The sequence below is a fragment of the Monopterus albus genome, unplaced genomic scaffold, assembly GCF_001952655.1.
Source record: "Monopterus albus unplaced genomic scaffold, M_albus_1.0 scaffold69.1, whole genome shotgun sequence".
Taxonomy (NCBI): domain Eukaryota; kingdom Metazoa; phylum Chordata; class Actinopteri; order Synbranchiformes; family Synbranchidae; genus Monopterus; species Monopterus albus.
Genome location: NW_018127949.1, coordinates 1416484 through 1440766, shown reverse-complemented (window position 1 = coordinate 1440766; position 24283 = coordinate 1416484). Strand labels below are relative to the sequence as shown.

The following is a 24283-nucleotide window of genomic DNA, read 5'->3' as shown; positions in this document are numbered from 1 at the left end:
TATTACTTGTATATTTAGTAGTTTGTATGCTTTTATTTCGAAGTATCTGTAAGGAAATGAGCTGTAATGACGCTCCCTCGACAGGTGTCATCGGCGTGTTTCTCTTCACCGGTGGAGCACAGGAGCGCAGCGTTGCGCAGAGCATGTAGCTGAAACTATAGACGGTGAAGCTGAAGTTTTGGCTTCTTCATAAGAAACCTACACAATATTCATAACATTTAGATCTGATTCGGCTTGTTTGGAGCTAAATGACAAGTAGGCACAGAATTACTCAGTGATACACGGGGCACGATGGAGAGCAAGGGATTACTTCGCTGTAAGATTGTGGTTGTCGGGGATACGCAGTGTGGCAAGACGGCTCTCCTTCACGTTTTTGCCAAAGACTCATATCCAGAGGTAAGAAACAGTATTTCATTAAAATAAATAAATAAACAATCAGGAATGATGGCGCAGCACACGTGCGTAAAATCACTGAGACCAAATGGCACGGCGTCTCCATGCAACCTGACATGTCCAGCAGGAGTTCAAACCTTCATGCATCATTAAGATGGTAACCGACTAATGACTCACAAGGCGTGATCTATTGATTTCATGTATTTTATATTTATAACGCGAACTTAGACGCTGAACATTAGACCATATGCTGCCCAAAGGTGATTTCGTTGGAAAGGTTATATCTGTCTTTATCATGTCATTTTGCTGAATCTGTGATACCTATTATAATGAAAAAATGTCTAAATTAAATGTAGACCTTGAGGCCTCAGGCCGATGTCCATTCAGTGTTCAGTTGCTATAAAAATCTGGACTTTTTGCGCATCGAGCTGAAAAACTGAAAGACCACCGATTTTTCCACAAAAACAAGTGAGCTGACCCGCCTCTGACTCACTACTCGCTTGAGTATCTTAGAGATATGTAAAGAATTAAATGTAGAATTTGAACGTTTTAATAAAATATGGTTGTCTATTGATAACAATTCACAAAATAATCTGCTGGTTTAGTTCATGTAAGTAAACGTTTTAGGCACAAAAATAACATAACACTTAAATAGTTATATACTGGTCAAGAGGAGAAGAAAAATATCTTCAACACACTAACAACAACAGGAAATATATTTAACTGGCAGATATAAATAAGTGTGTTATTCAAAAGAAGGAATATAGATCTGATAAGACTAAAATTTCTTCAGTACTGTAAACATTTCCCCATTTGAACCTCTTAAACTGTTGAAGATAATGAAGTTTAAGCTTGTTGACCAAAATTTCTGAATGTGAAAATAAGTCAAAATTAAGAATTAGTCTCTTGTGCGCTCCATGCACACACACCATCTTCTGCCTACACCACAGCTACTTCAATTCATGACTTTATCCTATCTGAAATAACCTTTAAATTCAGATGTTTCATGTTGTGAAAATCACAACAAATGTCAAAAGGCACACAGCACCACTCTGAGCTTTGATCTAATGTCAGCCTCATATGACTCATTTCAGAATTATGTTCCCACGGTGTTTGAGAATTACACAGCCAGCTTTGAGATCGACAAGCAGAGAATCGAGCTCAACATGTGGGACACTTCAGGTAAGACTCATAAGGGCTTGGTTTCATCCCTGCTTTGTGTGGAAAGGTTATCATGCCAATGAGAGGTGAGCCACATCATCAGCACACGAAGAAGTTACTGTACTATAACTGCCTCCTCATCACCCAGGCTATGGACCAAAAACACGAGCACCCACATTTAGAATGTTCGAAGGACTGGTTTCCATTTTAATAGTATTTTAAATGAGTTGAATTAAGTTTTAGATGTAGACACATCATTGGCAGACAGAACACGTCTGTTTTCATACAGTCTAAATAATTTTACTCCTGTCATCACTTTTAGAGTCAATTTGACACTTACAGTTGGTCTTGAACGGCCACTCCAGAGTTAAATCAGCTTCGTAAGAGGATAAACAATGTGTCATTCAACACTTGCCTGGCTGAAGCAGCTGCATACCTGACTTAGCTTACAGCTACAGTTGGCATCATGTAACATGGATGATTTTTCAGTGTTGATTTTGTTATTCTGAGTTAAACAATGTTGTCTTAGTGCTGTTATGGCTTCAGGGCAGCTGTTAAAACCTGTAAAGTGAAGGCTAACAGGCAGGGACTGTTGATTTTTAGCCTCAGAATCAGTATTTATTTCACATATTGGAGAGAGAATTGGGAGAGTTTGTGGAGCTCTGATTCTTTCAGTCTCTACATGTAAGTTAACTTTCTCCCTTTGTCAGCCATTAGGTCTTTTCACATTTCATTTCATAAGAGCAGAAAACTTGCTCTCACACAACCAGAGAGCAGCTTTAATGCACAGTGGTCCATTAACCTCCACCCATGCAGACAGACAGAAAGACCAGCTAGACAAGCTGGAGATTAAGAGCTGCAGCTGCGGAGGCTGGTGCTGTCTGCTGGTTTGCAGTGGGTGAGGCCGGTCTACTGAGTCTGAGCAACACCCTCTGAAATTACTGGTTGTTTCACACACACACCTTTCTCTCACTGAGTTGTATGGTTGAATAATAATTACACCATGGGAACATTTAAACAGTGATTTACTCCACCCAACAAAAAATATTTAATTCAATCCTTTTGTGTGGTGCGTGTGCCTATATTGTGTCATGTTAATGGCATCTCCGTGCACACGGCAGAGACAGAACATACTGCCTGTGTGAACCTTTATCAGTAAGATGTTAGGTGTTTCTGAAAAAAGCCTCAATGCTGAACAATATTACACTAAACCTTCTCCATAAATAAACTTAGCAAAATCTGTTTCGATCTGATCATATCTGCGACTATGACACAAAGACAGGTGTTACTTTTTATGGGAGGATCTACACCAGCCAAATGGAATGTTTCCAGACTGGTATGTTAACTTTATGAATGGCTTTTTACAAAGTCATAAAGAAATAATAACTGGTTTATTAGTGTTTATATAACCACAGTTTATATAACCATTTGGTATAACTTAGAAAGTCTGCCTAAGCTGTACAAGTAAAAATAAAGTGCCAAGGTTTAAAGGAATAGTTCATCCTTTTGGGTAATATGCCTATTTACTTTCTTGTCTCATGTGTGTAGCACAGTAGTAGTACAAAAACTGGAAACATGGGGAAATAGCTAGTTTAGCTCAGTGCATCTGCCTCAGTAATTAACACATTCAATTTTATCAGTTTGATCCGTACAAAAGCCAAAGTGTAGGAATGAAAACTTGCAGAATAATCTGGCACTTAACCGGCCCATGACCTTTTTAGATCATTTTTAATGAGATATAACTGGTTAATTAGTGAGCTTTTCTGTGTCTTTAGATAGCAGACAGAGCACAAAGCAAATTTTACAGGTGATTCAAGTTGAAATTTGCATGGTTGTGTGCTGATGTGTCTGTTGGTATATTGGTTTTTTGGGGGTGAATAAACACCAAACATGCAGCATTCAAACCTATGCCCTATTTTCTGTCTGAACACACACCTTTAGAGGATTCTTTTTTAAACCTTTAGACAGAGCCAGGTTTGCTCCTTTTCCCTGTTTCTTGTCTTTATGCCAAGTTAAGTGAGTCAAACTTCATATTTACTACATACAGACATGAGAGTGGTAACAGTCTCATTATTTAACACTCAACAAGAAGCAAATAAGCTTATTTTACTAAAATATTTGTTTAATTTAATTGATAGTATTTCTGTCAAGGCAGTAGATCCATGTCTGAACGTTACATAAGCCACAAAGAGAAGATGTGCATTGCCTCTTAGCATCCCCTGCAAGTTATTCTGGGTCTGTCTCAGGAGACAGGTGCATCAACATATACATCAGTATTACTACCACAATTCACCTTGATACCTCTCTCTTCTTAGCGATGGCTCAATATGGGGGTTACAGCCACTTGACATATGTACAAAGGGGGTTTTAGCTGTGAGCTGCTGTAACACTAACTGCATCGTATATGATGTCAAATTTATTCAGAAAGTGCCTTTAACAAAACACATTTGTTGATGGCTTCAGAACATCAGAAGACACAAATACAGATCATAAAAGAACACATTCTTCACAGATATAAGGCCAAAGCACCTGTGTGGGTAAGAGTGAGGATAAGAGAAGAAGAGGGGCAAAGAAGAAGAGAAGGGGCAGGCTGAGCACTTGTCGCAGAGAGCAGAGAGTTAGGCAAGGTGCCAGGACGAGCCTCCGAGCTGCGCCGGCTCATTGTGCAGAAACAAACAGTGGATTTAATTAATCAGGCACTTGCCATGTGACCAAACACTTGCCCCTTGTCTCCTTCATTCTTCATCCTGGTGCACCACCCACTGCCTCTTTCACCTCCCACCTCCTTCCTTTACATCTAAACATGCTTGTTTACAGACTCCCTGTGTCATAGGTTCAGATCTTTCTCTTTATTTCTTTCTTCCTGCCTGACTAAATTCCTCCCTCGTTGAATCTGTGTGTGCTCTTTCTTCACAGAGTCGAGATTATAATCAGAACAAAGTGAGTTAATGTGATTCAAAGTGCGTTGTTGGAAAAAGGAATTATGAAAACAGTAGCCGTTCTGGGGGCTTTATCTTATGGTCTTTGTCAGTAGATAGTTTGTGCAGTTTTCTTAAAACTGTAAAAGTTGAAATTTCCAATTACTTCCTTAGCAATTTAGGGATTTTTTTTATTTTTAATTCATGTTGGTTTAAAAGCTGAGCCTAAGAAAGTCAAGTGAGACTCTCGTTCAAGACCTTTACTGTGTTACAGGGCCAGAATAACTGTCAAATTTTCCAAGGGGGAAAGAACAGACACTGGAGTTTGCATCCATAGTCCTATTGGTTAGGTTTAGGCATCAAATGAATTCTGGTTAAGATTAGGGATTGTATTAAACCAGACCGTGACCTTTCCCTAACTTCAACCAAGTGCTGAGTTTATAGCTTGTACCAGCAACAGAATGAAATACTTCTGAACTGAACTGAATAAAATAATTCCAACCTGCAGGGTGGTTTAACATCTACGAGCTGGCACAATGATAATAACCGCCATCTTAATATTGCCTAAGAAGCTTTGACTGTTTTTCCAATGAAGAAACGCTGCCAATGACGCACAACATCAATCTCCAAGAAACATGGGCAGATCTAGAAAATTTTGGATGAGGTGGCCACACTGAGGCTGAGCCTTAGAGAGGGGTAGCATATTTAAAAACATGTAGAAAGTAAATTAAACCCCCTGGTTCTATGAAATAAAAAAACTAATTATTAAGAACCAAACTATTTATTTTGTGCACAAATGAGATGCACATTGTGCTTTCTTTAGCAAACTTCTTTTGCTCCTCATTTACTCATACGGGGACATCACTGTTGCACAGCAGTTATTGCCTACGAAGCCGTGACTTTGAATGTTTTTCTAATGCATGATTTAATAAAATAAAAATAAAGCGACCATTATCAATTATAAAGTACCAGGTGGCCAATCAGATCCTGTGGGTGGCCGGCGCCATCGCTGGTTTGGCTTCGCTCATAAGAAGGAAACAATTAGACTAACTCTGTCCAAAACCTAGTTATCAAACACTACACTTATTCAGTTAAGTTTGTATTTGCACATACTATTTTTATACTGCAACGTCCTGGGGTTTATAATGCTGATGCTGAAAAGTAATATGCATTTGAAACCAAAGCTCTGTTGGGAAGCACTTACATTTCTGCCTATAACAATTTACTCAAGTAATAAGTCAAATTCTCAGTTGTAAGAAGCTTCTGCAATATTTTAATGTGCAATAGACCATGTGGTGCCATCAAAAGGCAATCGTTACATCGAATCCCCATTAAAGAAAAACTAATTAGTCTCAAATTGGAAGTATTTTTGATTATAATGACACAGCAGTTGTTGTTCTCCTCCACATGAATAAAAGAGCCAGGCTTTAAATTCTGATCCCAGTTGGCCTCGTGCTCTATAACACAGTTTTCATTTCTCTATTTGCTGTTCTCTGCGGCTTTTCTCTCACTCTCTTTAATTCCATCCATTATTTCGAATATCCACTCCGGCTGCCACCCTCTTTCCAGTCCATTTCCTGTTCTCTGTTTCCAGCAAGTCAAGGTCAGGAGTCCCACTGTATTGGGGCAGCACCCTCTCAGCACTCTCGCACTCCATTAGCTGACCTTGCGTCTTCCTTCTCTGTCTCTCTATCTCTTTCTGTCTCTCCCACACTTCTCACTCATTCTTCTCATTTACTCTAAAAATCCTGTTCTCAGTGCTCCCTGTCAGCTCAGACACCACATGCTCTCTTTCTTTATGTGCTGTGTCAATAGAGAAAAAACTTGGTGCTGAGTATAATTTTGCGGTTGATTGATCAGTTTCTAGCTGAAGGATCTTTGTCTAGGATACATGCACGAAGTGGTTTCTGGACATATATGTGCCACTGGTTCTGTGAGGTGTGATTTCATTTTTTTACTAACCAGTAACTTTCCTCTTGCACTAATTCAAATGAAGTCAGAGCTGTTATGACTTCACTTTCACAAGCATCTTTGCTAGTCAATTATCAACCAATTTGCCAATGTAAAACTTAAAAGGGTCATAAATTACATTAATATGTAGAGTCTTAGGATGACCTTTATGTTCTTTATTAATTGCCTGGTGCTACTCAGCTTATTAATGTGCCATAAAGTAACTTTTTTTTTTCTAGGATTCAAATTAATTTTACATCATAATGCTATAATTCTAAAGTTGGCATTTAAACAGACCTTGTCCTTTTTCACCTTAGTATAGAGGCTGCGTAAAAAGTTTTTGTGCAAACTGCATTGCTCAATAGAAGAAGGGCCGAGTATATTTATATTGTGTGGAAAATGCACTGTAAGCTAAATGGCAGAGAGACACATTGAGCATCTGGCAGGTGAACATAGTGAAGAAATAAGTTAGATACTGTATTTTCTCTCAGCAGTTATAGAAGAACAAAGCAGACTGCGCTGCTGAGCACTCCAAGCACGCACAGACAAATCCCTAGGTTAGTGACAGCTGCCCATTCATCGTCAATGGAAATCGAGTGTTGTCACTCAGTACACCCTGCTGTGTGACACGAGGACTGAAGTAGCTCCGAGAGGCAACAGCTGGGGAAAGATCTACTCTACATAGTGACAACGAGGCTGGAGCCTGATGGCAGAGATTTTGAGCCAGGCTCAAAGCTGATACCATTTTCATCCTTAGGACTGGTATTTTGCCACTTCATTAAATTTAACTGTCACCCAACATAACCTCATGTGTTGACACGGACCATCATTGTTGTGTTCGGAGCTTGTTTCCACTGCTCCCAAGTAGCAAAAAAAAGCTTTAATCACTATTTTGATTTTAAAAGCTAGTTGCAGTGACAGTTCACACACATTAATTCCCCTTTTAATTTTAGTCACAGAGTGATTAATTAGGTTGAATAATTGGCAACTTTTCCACAAAAGTTCATAAGACACATCACAGAATTTGAAATTAGAGCTTTAGGTTTTGTCATCAGCTACAATATGTATGGCGGCTGGATTCATCCAGATCATCTTACTGTTGGAGCAAAGAAATCACATTTTGGTTGAATCCTGGATTAGTTTTCATCGGTGGCTGGCTGGCAGCTAAAAGCAGTTTTATGCCTGTGGAATATTCTTGACAGAAGAACACAACCTTCCAAAACATATAAAACACATAAAACAAAAACACATTTCACAACTGAGCATGAGAACGTGTAAGGTACAGTAAGATTCCATAAAGCAACTTGCTCAACCTGCAGCGTCACACCTTAAAACAGTCAGCAACAAACACATTGAGGTTTGCCGCCTTGAACTCTGTCCTCCAGGCAGCTTCCTGTTCAGAAGCACGTAATTTGCAGTTTCTGTGATACTTCCTTGAGGGCTTGATGAGTCAATAAGAACATGTCCCGACACATTTGCTTGCACTCGCACTCACTATACACATGTTGCTAGCTCCTTCTGTCATATACTGTGCAAACATCACTGGCACTGTACACCCTACAGTATAAAACCCTGTCGCATCAATCCATCCATCCTTCCCAGGTCAACATATTCTGTGGTAGAGCTTGCCTCAATAATCCATCATTCATTCATGAGCAGCTTTTATGACCCCAATTACATATTGGCTCCTTGAAAGCCCTACCCAGATGTGCCCTGAACAAGCGTCTGTGCGTGAGTGGCACCTGGCTCCATGATAGAAATGAGCAGGGAAAATAGCTTGGTGTGGTGAAGCATTTCAAAGGCTATTTGGACAGAAAGGCAGACAGTGGGAAACAGGATTTTTAGTCCAAGTGCTGTTTTCTGCTAAACACATGTGGTATGTTTGTGAGTGTGAGTAGCATATGAATAAGTGCTCAGAGAGATAATAGGAATAGAAAGAGTGAAGTGATGGAGGGAGGTAGTGTCAAAGTGAAGTGCTCAGTTTTAAGTGATCAGAGTCATGTTTAGGAGAGAGGATGCTGAGTGAGGACTAAATGAGTGTCAGTGTGTTGTCATGGTGCAAGCCTGCGCTCCAGTTAACCTGGTCTGATCCTCCTCTGCTCATGCAGCCCATTAGAAGACCAAGGGTACATTGAAAATCAATGGCCTAGATGTGTCTCCGCTCACATTCCCAGGGGAGGCTTGGTGTGTCTCTACCTCCAGTGCCTGTGTAACTAAAAGAATATTGATTGATTGGAGTTTTGCATGAAGTGCAAACTTGTTTATTTATTTTAAAAATTCTTAGGGACTAAGTGGTAGAAAATGAATGAATGAATGTTTCATATGACATGAAGTTCGGTTAGGTTTGCACAGAAACAACTGGTAGAAATGTCTTTCAAAGTTCTACTTTGACAAGTGTAACAAACTGAAAAAAAACCCAGAAAACCCAAAGTTAAACTCCTTTTAGGCAAAACACTACCCCATCTAGTGACTAACAGGAGGGTAAAATGGACCATACTTACAGAAATGAATAAAATGTTAACAGAACAAAAAAATAAACATTTGGCTATACAGACAAACAAAGGCTTAGGCTGTGATTTGTCATTTTATAGATGGCTCAGTTGTTACATTATGGGAATGAAAAAAGGTAATTACATTTTGTAGTGCACTTTGGTAGACACAAAAACACACACAGGGTACTTAAGGTGTCTATCCATCCACTTAAGACTCTCTCTATCCCTTATCTATAATGCAAGACATAGCTATGACCACTCTTTTTAACCCCCGCGCCCCGGCCATTACTGAGAGGGCTGCAGGGGTTGCAGTAGTGGTGACCCTATTTCTACAGATTTTTGATATTCTGCTTATTTTACTGTGCGAACAAACAGTGCACATCGTGTTTTCTGCTTTTATGTTTCTTTGTTTTTGTTTTCATAAATGACTTAAACGCATCACAACTATATATTTACTACTATCATGACTATATTTGCTAGTCCAAACTAATCCATGTCAGTGCACAAACTAGATCAATAACGGCTCCTCAAAGTGGATTAACTGCTGGAATCACTAAACAGAAAAATCCAATACATTTCAAATTGATCTGATATAAAACACAGCCCACTTCAGTGCTGGCAAAGCGGTATTTATTGTTACTGTTACTTTGGTTGGATTAATGATTTAGTTGATAAAAGGCTTTATATTTAAAACTGAGTTAGCAGTTACTTAAAATAGGGCAATTTTTTTTAATTTTCAATGATTATGCAAATTAATTCTAAAAATGATTATTATAATCTCAAATAATCATTTGTTTTTTATTGCATGGGAAAAACACTCAATTTCTTTCATTACGATTATCTTAGTAAATGTTTTTAACCCGGTTACTAGCTCATAAATGCAACTGTAGCTATTACACATACATGCAGTTTGTAATATATTTGAGCTTTAACTCTAACTCAATTTAACATGAACTTGATTAATCTTTTTTTAGTATTCAGTAGATGAAGTGTAGGAGCAGCAGGACAAAGTTGGGTGTGTGTTTCCACTATCTAAGACACTGTATGTGGTTCATAAGTTCATATAAGCTACAATACATAACTTAAGGTAGCACCAGCCTGAAACTCCAAATCAACTCACTCTGCTGAGCCCAGCCCTTCCTCTCGCCGCTCCATTATGCTGTACTATGCTCTGCTACGCTCTGCCCAGCTCTTCAGTTATCTATCATTATCAAATTACAAGAAATGAGAATGCAGCAAAACTTACTGATCAAGCAGAAATAACTGAAAATCTCTGATTGATTAGAGAGGTCCATCCCGCTGAAAACCATTTAGAAGCCAACATCTCTGCACTGCTGCCAGTGCTGTTCAAATAGCCTGGGTCACAGGAGGCTTCGACAGCACCTCTCCAATTTAAGCCAAGTTTTGGAGCAGATTTCTACAACAAGAATACTTGAATAAAGTTACATACTGTAGCTTTAAGCTTGATCCCAGATTCGGGGCTGGCTGTGCTGTGGAACATCCGACTGCTCAGAAGTTCACAGCATATAAAATCACAACAGGAGTTGGGAGGTTTAATGTGAAGGGGAGATGCGCAGATGTCATTCTGTTCCTTCTGTCATTAATTTTAAGGAATCCTGCAGGATTACTGCTGATTTCAGGCAAAACTGCGCTCTCTGGCAGCGCTCTCCCTCTGTGCCCATTGATTTTGAAATGTGCCAGAACATCACACAAAATCTCCCACTGAAATCCAGCCTGACTTTTTGTTACCAGTAACACTGTAAATGAAAAACCTTAAACACGTCAGTCAGACCTGAGTAACCTGATTCGACTGAGAGGCTGAACTTTGGCTTGATTACTCTTCGTCAAAGGCTGATGACATTCAACACTTTCAGTCAACACATTTCATTAACAGTTAGTGAACAGTGAAACAGGAATTTCATAATTTGAAGAGTAGACCTGTCAGTAAACTATACAGAAAATGCACATGTGCACTGTGTGTGGAAAGTTAAAATCAGTTGTCACATTGTTGACAAGCACATTGTGCAAATACTGTTTGCCTTTTCATATAATTGGCAGCAACAGCATCACTTCTTCCCCTGCACTGCTTACAGGCTTTTGTTTGGTATTCAAGATGAGAAATATGCTGACAAGCACAGCGTACTGAAGTTACACAGGTTGATGATTTATGTACAGCAAAAATGGATTATTCTCAACATAAAGGAGCACAGCTTACATTACGTTAATTTTAATGTGAACATCATTCGGATTTTGAAACTAATTAAGTCCTTATCTTTGTTTTTGTGGTCATACTATTTTTTTATTGACTTTGGAAACATTTAATATTGTTATACCTGTCAGGTCATTGAATGTATCCAAATGAGTCTTTAAAAAGCTCTGGCTAGTCTACGATACCTTTAATCATATGACAAACGTGACACTACACTACAGGTTTCCTGCTTCATTTCCCAGAAGGTGGATTCCCACATCAGAACATATGACCGAATAATTCTTCACTTTCCCTGCAGTTGGAGTTTATACAGTTGTCATGGAGATGGCTGAATTGTCATCATTTCTTCCCCATTTGCAGTATGGCCACCAGTAACCACAAGTGCCATAAATAGATAATGTGATTACATTTGATCTCCATGACAACTGAGCAAACCCCCGGTGAAGCAGCACAGGCCAATATACAGTATTGTGTTCCTACTATGGGTCAAGTTCCAAAGTAGAGCTTTGCTGGATCCTACATTTCCCACAGTACAACTGACAAGCATATTTTTGGTAAAAAGCACACAGTCTTTAACCTCACGTAACTTCCCCATGCTAATTTGTTTTAGAATTGACAAAGCTCGTCCAGAGCCACAGGAGGCAGCAAACAATTGTTAAGTACTCTACATAATAAACTAATTGCCATGTGTAACATTGGTGAAGTTCCCCTTTAAATTTAAAGTTTTAGTTCCACTGGGACTAGCCATCATGATACTTAAGTGCTTAATAGACACACTGTATAGATGAATTATTAAATCAACAAGTGAAACATTAAATAATCGGATCTTTTTTGCTCTGTGTTTGGATGCGACAATGGGGAAATGAAATTTGAATGCAATTCTTTACAGCCAGAGAGAGGCAGAGCAGCACATTTCCTGCTCTGCAGGGTACCTCAAAGTGATTAGCCACACTGAGTGAGTGTGTTTGTGTGTGTCTACTGAGTGGATTCTATTACTGTATGATAATCATTTGACCACACAGGTTGATTTCTCTTCAGCTATTTACCAGACAGTTGTATTGTCACACAGCACCGGTGTGTGGTAGTGATGCTTAATCTCCAAGGGCAGCATTATTTATATATTCAGACAGTGGCAGAAAAATACATTAATCAATAGCATAAATTTTTTACTGCCGTTTCCTCTCTGGATATATTTCAGGCATTTAGACGTGGATGAAAACCCAAAAAACGCCCTATTTCTTCAGAAGGGCATGACTGGGACAAACAGGATTTTAATATTAATGAACATTACTGTGCCATGATGGAAGCTGGCAGACAAAAATGTCCTAAAAGTGGAGTCTAATGGCTTTCTGCACAAATATCTCCAGGTACGAATGTGTTTCTTCTTAGTCATGCAGCACTATGAATACTGAAATATACAACATGCAGTTTGATTGTCTCCTCTTATCAGTCACTTCACAGCTTTGAGCTTGACTAAGCAATTTCCCAAAATACAACAGCCAGTGGATGTTTAATAATGAAATGAGACAAATGAGAAAAGGAGATATCTCCAGAGTATTAAAAATCACTAACAAGATTTACCATATTTAACAAAGAATAGATAATATTCCTTCATTCATTTCATAATTAAAAAACCTGCCTGGTGGGGCTCATTAATGGTTGTTCATTAAGAAACCTATCACTGATTCTGGTTCTGTGAGCTCAGGCAGGCTGGGCATAGTTGTATTAACGATACGCATTTATCTCTGTAACAATAAATAATTGTATGTCTTTCTTTAGGGATGTAACGATACCAAAAACTCACGGTACGATATTGTCACAATAAAAAGTCCATGATACAAAGTTTATCATGATATAAAAAAAAAAATTAAGAAAAAAAAGCCCCTTACTAAAGTGTAAATCAGCGTTTTGTGTAATGTAAGCTAAAAAGATAACGCAGCACTCAGTAGCAGTCCTTTTATGAGACAAAATAAAATAATGTCATGTCCTGACTGTTTCTGTGAGATGTATCCAGGGCTGCCCTGCCCCGGTCCTAGATGGGGATAGTATTGCCTTCATCCGACAGTATTTGCAAATTGTCATTGCTTGAAAAGGAAAAACTGAAATGTTGCCACACAACGGTTCTAAACATTGATGATGGATCATGTAAGTTTCAAATTCTGTGGCCAGCACACAGTTATACTAACAAAATACCCATATGTAAATACCGCCAAAGTCCCACGACATTATCGCGATATCGCGATATCATGAAAACACAAATATTATTACATCCCTAGTCTTTTAGTACATGACATGTCCTTTCTTGTTTTTCTTGTCAGTTATAGTATGTGCAGATATAAAATCTGGAGCTTGAGCTGACTTTTTTGTTCACCATCTGATGACATGGCAGAGATTGCTTTAGCTATTCTTAGTGTAATTATGAGGGATACAGAGGATTTACTTATTGAAATTTTGATGGGAGGAAATTCTGGTTGGTGACAGATTCCCAGTGTTTGACAAATTTGGTCGAGCTTTATGTGTCACACTAAGAAAGATATCATCCAGACACTGCACGAGTCATTTAGGAAGGATCAACCTCTCTAAGCAGCCACACAATATAAGCCAGATAGCCATCAAAAAGAGCACATAAGTGGATTACATGAAACGGCAAGAGAACAGGGGCAGTAAATGCTTACAATTGTGTTGCTGGAAGCAACCAAATGGATAGCGAAAAAAAAGGAAACACAGCTTTTTGTAAGCATCACACAACAAAAGCATGACAACCCCATGTGGAGTCACAGCGTGGTGTTGCTGTTTGCCAGACTGTTGTGCGTCATCTGCCAAACACTGTGCAGCAGAGGCACATTTAAAACAGTTGACTGTTTCATTGGCTCCTTTTATGTGAAACTACTGTTTCTGACTATAAATATTTCAAAAAACAAGTAAATATCAAACTGAAATGTTATTCTTTATGATCTACTGAAGTAAAGGACACTCATGTTGTCCTTAATTCAAGCAGTGATTATCTCTTATGAGCTTGTTCTTGATGAGAGTTTTAAGACAGAGACAGATGGACTTAAGTTTCTTTGAGTTGTTGCTACAACAGCAGGAGCCTTCCCATGAGGGGCATCATACTACAAGTCCCAGAGAGGGTCAAAAAAGCTTGCAGATCAATACACATTAGCTGCAGCTTGAGTGCTGACCATAGATTAGTTGTCATCATGAACTTTGAGGCTTGCAGTCTGTTTGTGTGTCTGACCTCGAATTTATGCTTTTTATGACGAGTCAAGCAAACACTGCCAGCGTCCCAGATTGTACTAATAGCCATTTTATCAGGCATAGTGAATCTGAATACATTTTGTAAGTATGAGTGATTTCCAGATTTCCTAAGGGACATATGAAGTATACTATAATTATCATGAAAGTGAAATAGTCATTATAACCTCAGACCCTAGATTCTGAAAGGGTACTGCTGACTGCGATCCGTTGAAGAGCTATCTCTATCTCTATCTCTATCTGTTTTTGGAACCACCGATGAGGGGAACAGAGAGACTTGAATCTCAGGAGGGTCTCAGTCTTGTTTATTCTTGCAGGGGCAGGAAGACCAAATAGAGGAGGACTTGGCAGAACAATAAACAACTAAATTACTGTTGAAGGAGTACCAACTAAGTGAATACACCAGAGAGCGGCAATCACCTAAACTCAATAAACATGCTGCTAAATAAACAGCTCGTGTTGTCTTATTGGGCAGTCTGTCCAAAGGGTAAACATTCTAAAGAAAGGGCTGTACTCAGCTGGATTAGATAGGACAGAGTGATCTCTGGTTGCCTGCTCATGGGAGATGTTGTTCCCTTGCACTGACAGTTGCAAACTGGGATCAGCACCCTGGACAGCTACTCGCAAATCAGTTTATTTGAAAATATTCATGAGCTAATTTCCGAGCCATGTTGCTGTCTACAATCAACGTAACATTTATAATGGAGAATAGATTTCCACTTTCATTATTTCTGCTTGGGAAAAAATGTAAAAGAACTAGCAAGAAATGGCTTTCTAAAATTGCATTAAAGCATAATGGAGTTTCATTATGTTATTATTTTGCCATGCTTTTTTTTTTTTCTTTTTTGTTTACTCCTGTTGCCTCGGGAAGTTTGGGAGGAATGTAACTGTCTTGATCAGATGGTTTTATACTCTAACAAAAAGGGGCCAGTAATCTGAGTTAAAAAGCTTTGTTCATTCACATTTTATACCAGGTGCTTTTCAGCCTTTCTCACAACAAAATAAATGAAAAATATTTGAAAAAAAAAAGGAACTCAAGGTTCACTTATTCACTTTTTCCAGGGCTTTCAGTCACTTTTTTCACTCCTCCTCAGCTGATGGTGTTTTACTAATTATCATGTACATGCTGAGCATTTATTACCACATGGAACTTTGATCTGTCTCTGTTCAAATTGGACCTGGTGACGAAAACCCTGATATGAGGTTGAAAGCTATGTAAAAACCTAGTACGTGGACCTTGAGTTTAGATTTTAGTGTTAAACTTATGTTTCCAGGGTCTAAATTTCTTGACCAATTATATAAATTATTAATTGAGCAAAAATAAGAAGAAACATTTCTCCCTGAATTAATATTAACATTAATAATGAGAATAATATGCTGTTAATTTAAGCAGTTTATATTGGTGTATTTACTGGTATTGATTCCTGTGATGACATCCACTTGTTGCATTCAAGGACAGATAAATGTAAAAATTGAAAGCAACTGGCTTATATCTTAGGTTGGTTGTCTCTGTTCATATAATAATCTTGGGTGTATGGGCAAATGCGTCTTTTGTTTAAGCATTTTGCAATCATCGGCATCTAATGATAGCAGCTGAACAAAAGCCATTACGCTGCACAACTCTAGCATATATACGTAGTTCTGCTGTACTTGTAAAAATACTTATGTGTCTCTGGAAATGACGTCCCATCCTACTAAGATAACAGCTTAGGATATACTTTTATTAAAAAGAAATGAGAGATTGCTTAACTAATTTTTTTAATTAAAATTTGTGTTATTTTGAAAATAGCCTATATGTTTGAGATGTAATCAATATAAACTGGGCTTTTGCATTTGTGCTCTATAGTATGTGTATCATTGATTCACATTCAAGGTTTTGTGGGAATTTTCTGTCAAACACATTTTTGTTAAGTTGCCAAAGCCTGGTTTATGGTGACAAAAGCCATAGGGATGGAGACAATGAGGGACACAGAGAGGGAATTCTGTCCCCCTCTGGACAGGAATGTGTCCCCTGCCTGGGTCACAATGCTCAATTCAGTCTGGGCCCCTGGCAAAAAAAAGCATGCCATTCTGAAATACCTGGTAATGCTTTCTTTGTCTGAGCGATTCATTATATCATTGTCACGTGTCTGTCTGTTGGCTTATTCAAGAGTGTCAGACAAACAGACCAGGGGTTGTAGACGAGACCCCTCTGTTCGTAACAAATCACACCCACTCACTGTCATCTGCAGAGTGGCTTCAGTATGTGCATGGTAATTACATTTAATCACAGTTATTACTGCTAGAGGTGCTCTGTAATGACTCACTCTGAAAAAAATAAAAGTTAACTCTTCAGCAATGTAGATAAATTACATATAATCCACCTGGAAATGTTGTAATGTCTGTGTATTTTTTTTGCCCACAGGTTCAGCATATTATGACAATGTACGGCCGTTGGCTTATCCTGACGCAGATGCTGTACTCATCTGCTTTGATATCAGCCGCCCGGAGACACTGGATAGTGTCCTGAAAAAGGTCAGTAACTTTAATAGAAGTGGCACTGTGTCCTCTAAAGTTTTTTTCTAATATAGCTAAGAAAGTTTTCAAGGTACATTTTGCCTCTTATCAGGACAGTAGACAACACAGCAGCTTTGTAAGGTTCTAGTATTTTCAAGCTTATCTAGCATTAGTTTTCGATCATTAGCTCTGAATTTCCACTACCAAATAATATGTGTGAATGCTGAGAATCATGTGTTTGACCTCCTTTCAGTCTGCACACATTCCTGCAGTCACCGCCATCACTCATCACTGACATCATCAATACACTTATCTTTTATGGTGGACAAATTCTCACAGCGACAGGGGGTCCACTTGAAAACTAACTTTGACCTTATTAAATGACCTTGGTAATGCTGGTGAATATACTGATCTCACAATGCATGCATAGGATGCCAGAGTGACATGTTGAGGGGTTCGTTTCTCTAGTCAAAGTTTAAAGGCAAAACAAAGGCAACTTATCCTCAAGTTACCTCCAATCATCTAATTTATTTTTGCTTAAGTATGGGAATGTGCTATCATGTCTTGTTTCCATTTACTCTGGTGTGTATTTTCCATCTGCAAGCTTCCATTCTTAAATAACACCCTTGCAGTACATGGCACTTTTTCTTCTGCCATTTCTGACAGCCTAATCACTTTCTGTGCCCTCCAATTTTCCTTTTAGAGGAACTATTCTTTCCCAGTATTGCTAAGCTGCAAAAACACCTCTTGAATCCTTATCACTTCCTTCTTCCTTTTTGTATCCTTTGTTCCCTTAAACCCAATCTCTCTTCAAACGTTCATTCAAACCTCCCATGATAGGCTTTCTGAATATCTCTCTCATCTAGCATTACTCAGTCTAAGATATTATCTCAATCTCTGCCCAGCTACACTATAAGCACGGTATCAGGGGATTGGCAGACTGCACAAACACCTGGCTGATGGCAATGCTTACTGTATATGCTGATGGTATATGCAGGTACAGTGTTTGCATGTTAGCATGCTAATTGGCACTAAACAAAAAGTACAGCTGAGGCTGGTGGGAATATCATTAAATGTGAGTAGCATTTAGCAGTGAACCATGACTAAATGTGGTTCTAGCAAAACAGACAAGAGATCACCAAAGCTACTACAAGCCATCCTGAGTGGAACTTGAATGCACCAAATGTAATGACAATCCATTCCACAGACATCTCACTTATACTGTAACCAAATTAGTTAATTTCATGGTGTGCTATAGGAAAAGTCACGGGATCAGCAAAGTCAGTAGGATTCACTCCCCAGGAAGCACAAAACTTTGCTGCAAATCTATCCAGCATTTCAGTCGGGACCAAAGTGGTGCAGCCCCTAACAGCCTGAAATTGCAGTGATGTTAAGGTGAAAGCATTACATTGAATTGCACACAGTTGTAAAGGTGTAACTAATAAAGTGGCTGGTGAGTGTATATTTTTAAACTGAATTGTCAGCTAAAGTTACTGAAAACACTCAGTCTCAATTTTCATACTTTAATAACCAGACACTCTGCTCTGACAGATTGCGTTCTGCTCTTTATCTGGGACAATGTCTCACCAATTCTTAACATTTACACAAACAATAAGCCACTCTTGTGTGCTCTGTGACTCATCTAAATTGCTGGTATTCACCAGTTGCACACTGTTCACTGGAGAGGACTATTGCAAGGCAACAGCTCACTCTGCACAACAGCACAACACTATGGAGAAGCAACACAGGCATCCGGGAGTAAAGATCTCTTTGTGAGGGAGAACAATTGGGGCAACAGTGCTCAAAATGGTTGCCTGTGCCATGGTGTGAGGAGATAATGAAAGGAGTCTCAGAGAGAAAGAGAACGACAGAAAGAGTTCAGTAGTGTGAGTCATGTCTGTGGTCTGTAACGAATATTGTCTGTCTCTGCTTCTCTGTCTTCTTCCGGCATTTATGACCATGAAGATCATGATGTTGTAAGCTCATGCTGTCACTAACAAAACAGCTATGAGCTGTGCTGTTCCAATATCTGAGTTTCATCTCTTATACTGTGGTCTGTTGAGGCCAGTTGCCATATTCATCATGTCAAAGCATTGTTTTAGGATGTAATGTGTAGCAGGTCCGGAGCTAACGGCCTCAAGGACTACACCGGTGTTCTTCCAAAGAATTACAGATTTAGAATTACAAAACTTAACAAGGCGGTAAAGATATGCAAAAAACAGTGGCACGGTCCTTTAAGGTTTGCACAAATTTGTATGGAATTTGATTGTTTTCTTGTAACAACGTCACACTAACATATATTAGCATTTTTTTTAGAATTTCAATTCATCATGACGATATCATTAGAAACTGTGTTTGTGTTGTAAAATAAATCATTAAAATAAATGATTAAAGTACATATTTCAACGTTATAATGATGACTGGGAATCATACTGCTGCCAATTATTATGGCTGGGGTGCCACAAAAATCCACTTTTTTCAGTATTTGCTTGCGGAAAACTTCAGAGGTAAATAGATTAGGTTAGGTTAGGTTACTTTATTTATTTCCGTAGGTAAATTTGTCTTGCAGTCAGATCCAATGACATCCTTGACACATTCACAAAATACAAGAATAAAATAAAACAACACATAACATAAAACCTGGCGCCTACACCGAACGTAATAAAAGGTTCTAATATACAGTAGCAGCCTATTAATGCCCATGGTTTGGAATGAGATGCAGCAACATATGAATTAAAAGTTCCACATATAGTTGACCCTATAGCGTATTATCCTCAGTTCAATAAGTATTTAACTTATAAGGGACCCAGGCACTGAGAATGTATTTATGTTTTAATACACAGTGGCAAGGTGAGACACAGGAGTTCTGCCCCAATGCCAAAGTGGTGCTGGTTGGCTGCAAGTTGGACATGAGGACGGACCTCAACGTCATGAGAGAGCTTTCCAAACACAGACTCATTCCTGTCACCCATGAACAGGTGAGAAGTACAGAAAAAACTGTATTGTTTTCTTTGAATTCATTACCGTTGCTGCCCTGTACCTGTGACAATCGGCTGTGTCAAACCTAGCTCACAATGAACTGCTCTTCCTGTTTCCATAGCCTAACAACAAATATGTGAAGAACTGTCCAGACTTTATTTAATTCATTCTGCATTATAATATACAAACATGTATGTCATATGGGTTTAAACGTACAGTCCTCTGTAATTTTCCACTGCAGCAGTTTTCATTTGCCTATAGTAACACTAAATTACTTACAAATTTAATAGTATCATCCCAAACAAATGACACCCATTACTTTGTTCCCTTGTGCACATAAACAAAACTTCTCAAATTGAATTCAGAGAATGACATTTGCTTCAGATCATAACTTCCACAAATGTGGAAACACAAGGATTATAAAAGGGCTGGGACTGAACAAAGGAAGAGACAAACAGCAGGATGTGTGATAATACAATTGTTTTGTTTGTGTCTTGGAGCGATGAACAGTGGCATGCATGAATTTTAATAGCCTATTTTCATGTAAATGTGTATTCCCACTTCTTGGCAGCCTTTTGTCAACAAATTAATATTTCTCATACCACAGACAAGGCAAAAGTTGTTACCTTCATTGTCCTGTCGGTAATGGCATCAAAATTGGCCCATCAAGATCTTAGATTAGTTTCTCTGCATACACTGGTTTAGCTCCAAGTTCACCAAAGCCTTCGATTAAACCAGTCCATTCAGATCCATTATTTTTGGTAGAGAACAAGTATAATTACTGCTAGTGATTTCAACCTTTTACTTTTGAAGATAGCGGCCAAGTCAGTGGTGCTGCTCCTAATGTTTGGAATTATTCCACATTCCCATAATCCACCATTACTGTATAAAAAGGGCCCTTACAGAGTCAGCAAAGATGTTGTCACTCTCCTTCTTAATCCACTCTGGATGCTTACAGTGGAAAAGGGGTGTTCCACAATACTGTTGACCAAAGGCCACATTGAAGCTGTAGAAAATCTACCTATTGTCACCTAAATGTGTAGAAGGAATGAACAATCAACTGTGGAAAAAAAGGCTTGAGGCTGAATAGATGATGATCCATATGATGGAAAACAGAGCACAGGTGGACAAGTGGCTGGACTTGTACTTTAACATGTGGTGTGAACCAAAGAGCTTTTCTCTGGGAGCCCCATTTAAAGAGGTGCATTGCAAATGGCCAAAAACTGGGTTCTTTACATGGCAGTCACGTGAACAACTCAGGTGACTCCCAGAAGTGCATTCACCAGACTGAAATGCGTGACTAGTGCTGTGATCGGATCTGTTTTTCACACAGAAGGAATAATATTGCCGCCTCTGACAGCGAGATACTTCTTTAGTATGACATATTTCTAACACTGATGGTTCAACACCTACGCTGTCACGGTGCAGCTGTTTCATTGACAAAGTTGCTGAATCCAAATGATGACACAAATGAGACTAAAATAAACCCAGAAATATGAGAGATAGTAGAGTAAAATAAAAACAAAGAAGGATCAGCAAAATCAAAATGACATCAAAGTTCCCCCTTTCCTATTTTAACATACACTCAGGCACACAGATTCAGTGCTGCTGGAGAACAGGTACAGTATAAGCCAAATGAGCAAACAATATACAACCAGTCCAGATTTAAGATGGTGCTAACCACTACTGGGAATAAGCTGGGCTTTTACACTGCAGTCTTACAGTTGCACAGATAAGCCTTGAATATTTCATAGGTATGTGGAGGATCTTAGCTTCTGTATGTCCCAGCTAGCTACCATGTTTTTGAGAGTATAGGGTTTTATTACAGTACATGACCAAACACAATAATCTGATTTGCACAAAGCAAGTTGATGATAATGTAACAGTATGTGACATGTTCATGGTGATAAGAATAAACCTATTCTAGAGTGTGAAAAAATGCACTGTTTGCATTTATGACCAAAGTCAGTGAATTGAGGTTTTCCACAGACTCAAATAATCCAGAGGTTCAACATGTTTTAACAACATATGAAGAATGCAAAAAAGGATCATTTACACCACCGCTCCCTGTGTGTGAAAGACAGCCTTGTCTCTCACACATACACATTTGAATTTTAAAGCTGCACTAGTAATTATTTTTACAGAAATAACTACATGTAATATGAAAGGGGGCACATGCAGTGATGAATTATCACTCGACTCTGCAGTTCCTCTCAGCTTTATGAAGGGATTTAACATATTTGAAGTCAATGTCTCAGTTTTCTGTAATGTTTTGGTTCGGTCTCACTGGCCTCATCAAGCCATCAGGTTGTTTTTGCTGAAGAACCTGTGGGCAAAAAATCGGAAAAATCACAATTCAAACTAAAGGCAGACAGTTAGCAACAAGTTGGTGACTAGCCACATACTTTTTCTTTAGGAGATAGCAGTGACCAACGGAGTTAAAAGGAAAGTGACTATTGAACTTAGATTTGCTCCAAATGAATGCTAATGCTGCATCATGTCTGCTACACATGTAAATCAAGCCCCGAGCAACAGTGCTGGGCTGTGAAGCAAATCTGGCATAGAGGCCAAACTGCGTTACTACAACTTCCACATTATTAGTGTGATGCACAATGGCAGAAAAAGCATTTTTCCTATAGAGAATCACTATAAAAGGGCTGGTGTAAAAAGGTAAATACATTTTCCCAAGTGTCACAAACTCCAAGAAACAACTCTTTTTATTATCAGAATTTGGTTCATTGGGTCCAACATCATTTGGAAACTCTAGCTTAGCCATAAGTTATTTTGTGTGCGTGGAGCCAACTAGAAGTCACCTGACTTGTCTGGCAGGAAACTCAGCACAAGTGCACATGCTCAATGGGCCCAAAAACGCAGAACAGTATGAATCATCTGGGTAATTTTTAGGGCTGGAAGCATGGCGATCTTTTTAGATCATGTTCCACTGAGTAACCTTCATAGGAATGAATAGGGGCCATCTAGTAATACTGTATCCAGCTCTCCTCTCCTTTAATACATCCATGATGTACATAGGCAATGTTTGCTAAGAGGCAGGCCACAACAACTTTAGAAGAACTGATCATGTATCAATGCTATGTTTATAGTTTGTTCTGCTGCCCATGAAAATAACTGCATCTTTAAGTTTAAACTTTTTTTTAAATATCTTAACAGACTAACATTTTGTACTGTTCTGTTTTCAGGGCACTAATTTGGCGAGGCAGATCGGGGCCGTGGCCTATGCAGAGTGTACCTCCAAGTATTCGGAGAACAGCGTTCGTGATGTATTCCATGTCACCACCCTGGCGTCTGTGACCCGCATCCATCGACCTCAGCTCAAGCGTGCTGGTTCGCGTCGGGGAGTCAAGAGAGTCTCCCAGCAGCCACCTCGGACTGAGATTCATGAGCACCCACCTGCCATTAGAAAGGACCGAGCCAAAAGCTGCGTGCTCATGTAGGACCGGAGTCTACCAGCGACCTAATCTGTGTGCGCTAATGAACATGAGAACATACTGCACATGAACTTAATTTAATGGTGAATTATTTTCAAATCTTTGCACTGCATAAAGGACAATGTGATGAATTCAAGAAGGAATGCTGTCCTGTGGAGCTCTTTGAGGGATTGTTTGTCCATGTTTAGCAAAACTCTCCTTGTAATTCTTCTCTGTGGCTGTGTTTTCATCAACGAAGGCCATTGTAGTGGCAAAGCTATTTTTATTTAACACATATGGACAAATGGACAAAAATGTTCATGGACACAAACAGGCTGATTAACAATAACACATAAAAACAAAAAAAAAAGCGAGAAAGGGAAAAGAGAACATGAAAGATCACTTGCGGTAACAGTGCTGGATGTGACCTTTATTATGTTGTGTTATGTTTTGAAATGCTATTCTCTCTTTAACTGTTTAAGTAATTGAAGCACAATATGATGCACGTAAACTGTTCTGAATTCATAAATGTCAGGGAATTAACTCGTTTGTTCCACTTCATATGACAAGTTGAAAAGAAAATCTGGGCAGACAAAAATATTCGTGGGCACTAAACTCGATGACACTAATTTTCTTAAACCACAAGTGCTTTTACTATTGAAAACTGAAAACTAAATAATCACTTACCACATAATAATCAAGTGTTGTGAAACTTATGCCATTCTAATAATGCACAGTGGAAAGAAAAGTCACAGAGGGAGTTAAAAGTGTGACTGGTATGTTGTACATGTGATAATAAAAAACATATATATAAAAAACTGAGTATTGGAACATTTTTAATATGTAACTTAATTTGTTCGACTGTTGTTTGGTCTTGAATGTGAGTTATTATACTTAGAAAAGTTAAGCATATGAATAGGAAATCTTTCATCCATCCTACTTTTGCATTTAAGGGAAGTTTAACTTTTCCCTTGAACCAGACTCAGAAATTGAATAAACAGCACA

At 38.7% G+C, this 24283-nt stretch overlaps 1 protein-coding gene across 1 annotated transcript; it reads left to right on the top strand.

Moving 5' to 3' along the window:
* Positions 1–77: 77 nt before the first annotated feature.
* LOC109962873 (rho-related GTP-binding protein RhoN-like) lies at positions 78–24064 on the top strand. The gene is made up of 5 exons (XM_020604947.1): positions 78–396; positions 1488–1575; positions 16783–16892; positions 19718–19852; positions 23051–24064. Exons 1-5 carry the CDS (start codon positions 292–294, stop codon positions 23303–23305), a joined length of 693 nt encoding a protein of 230 aa, XP_020460603.1. The 5' UTR covers positions 78–291; the 3' UTR covers positions 23306–24064.
* The last annotated feature ends 219 nt before the right edge of the window (positions 24065–24283 follow it).

Excerpts from the sequence above, each read along its gene's own strand:
- LOC109962873 (XM_020604947.1), top strand. The coding sequence starts at position 292 with ATGGAGAGCAAGGGATTACTTCGCTGTAAGATTGTGGTTGTCGGGGAT. Across the intron at positions 1,576-16,782 it reads CAACATGTGGGACACTTCAG|GTTCAGCATATTATGACAAT; the intron begins GTAAGACTCATA and ends TTTTGCCCACAG. Across the intron at positions 19,853-23,050 it reads TTCCTGTCACCCATGAACAG|GGCACTAATTTGGCGAGGCA; the intron begins GTGAGAAGTACA and ends TTCTGTTTTCAG.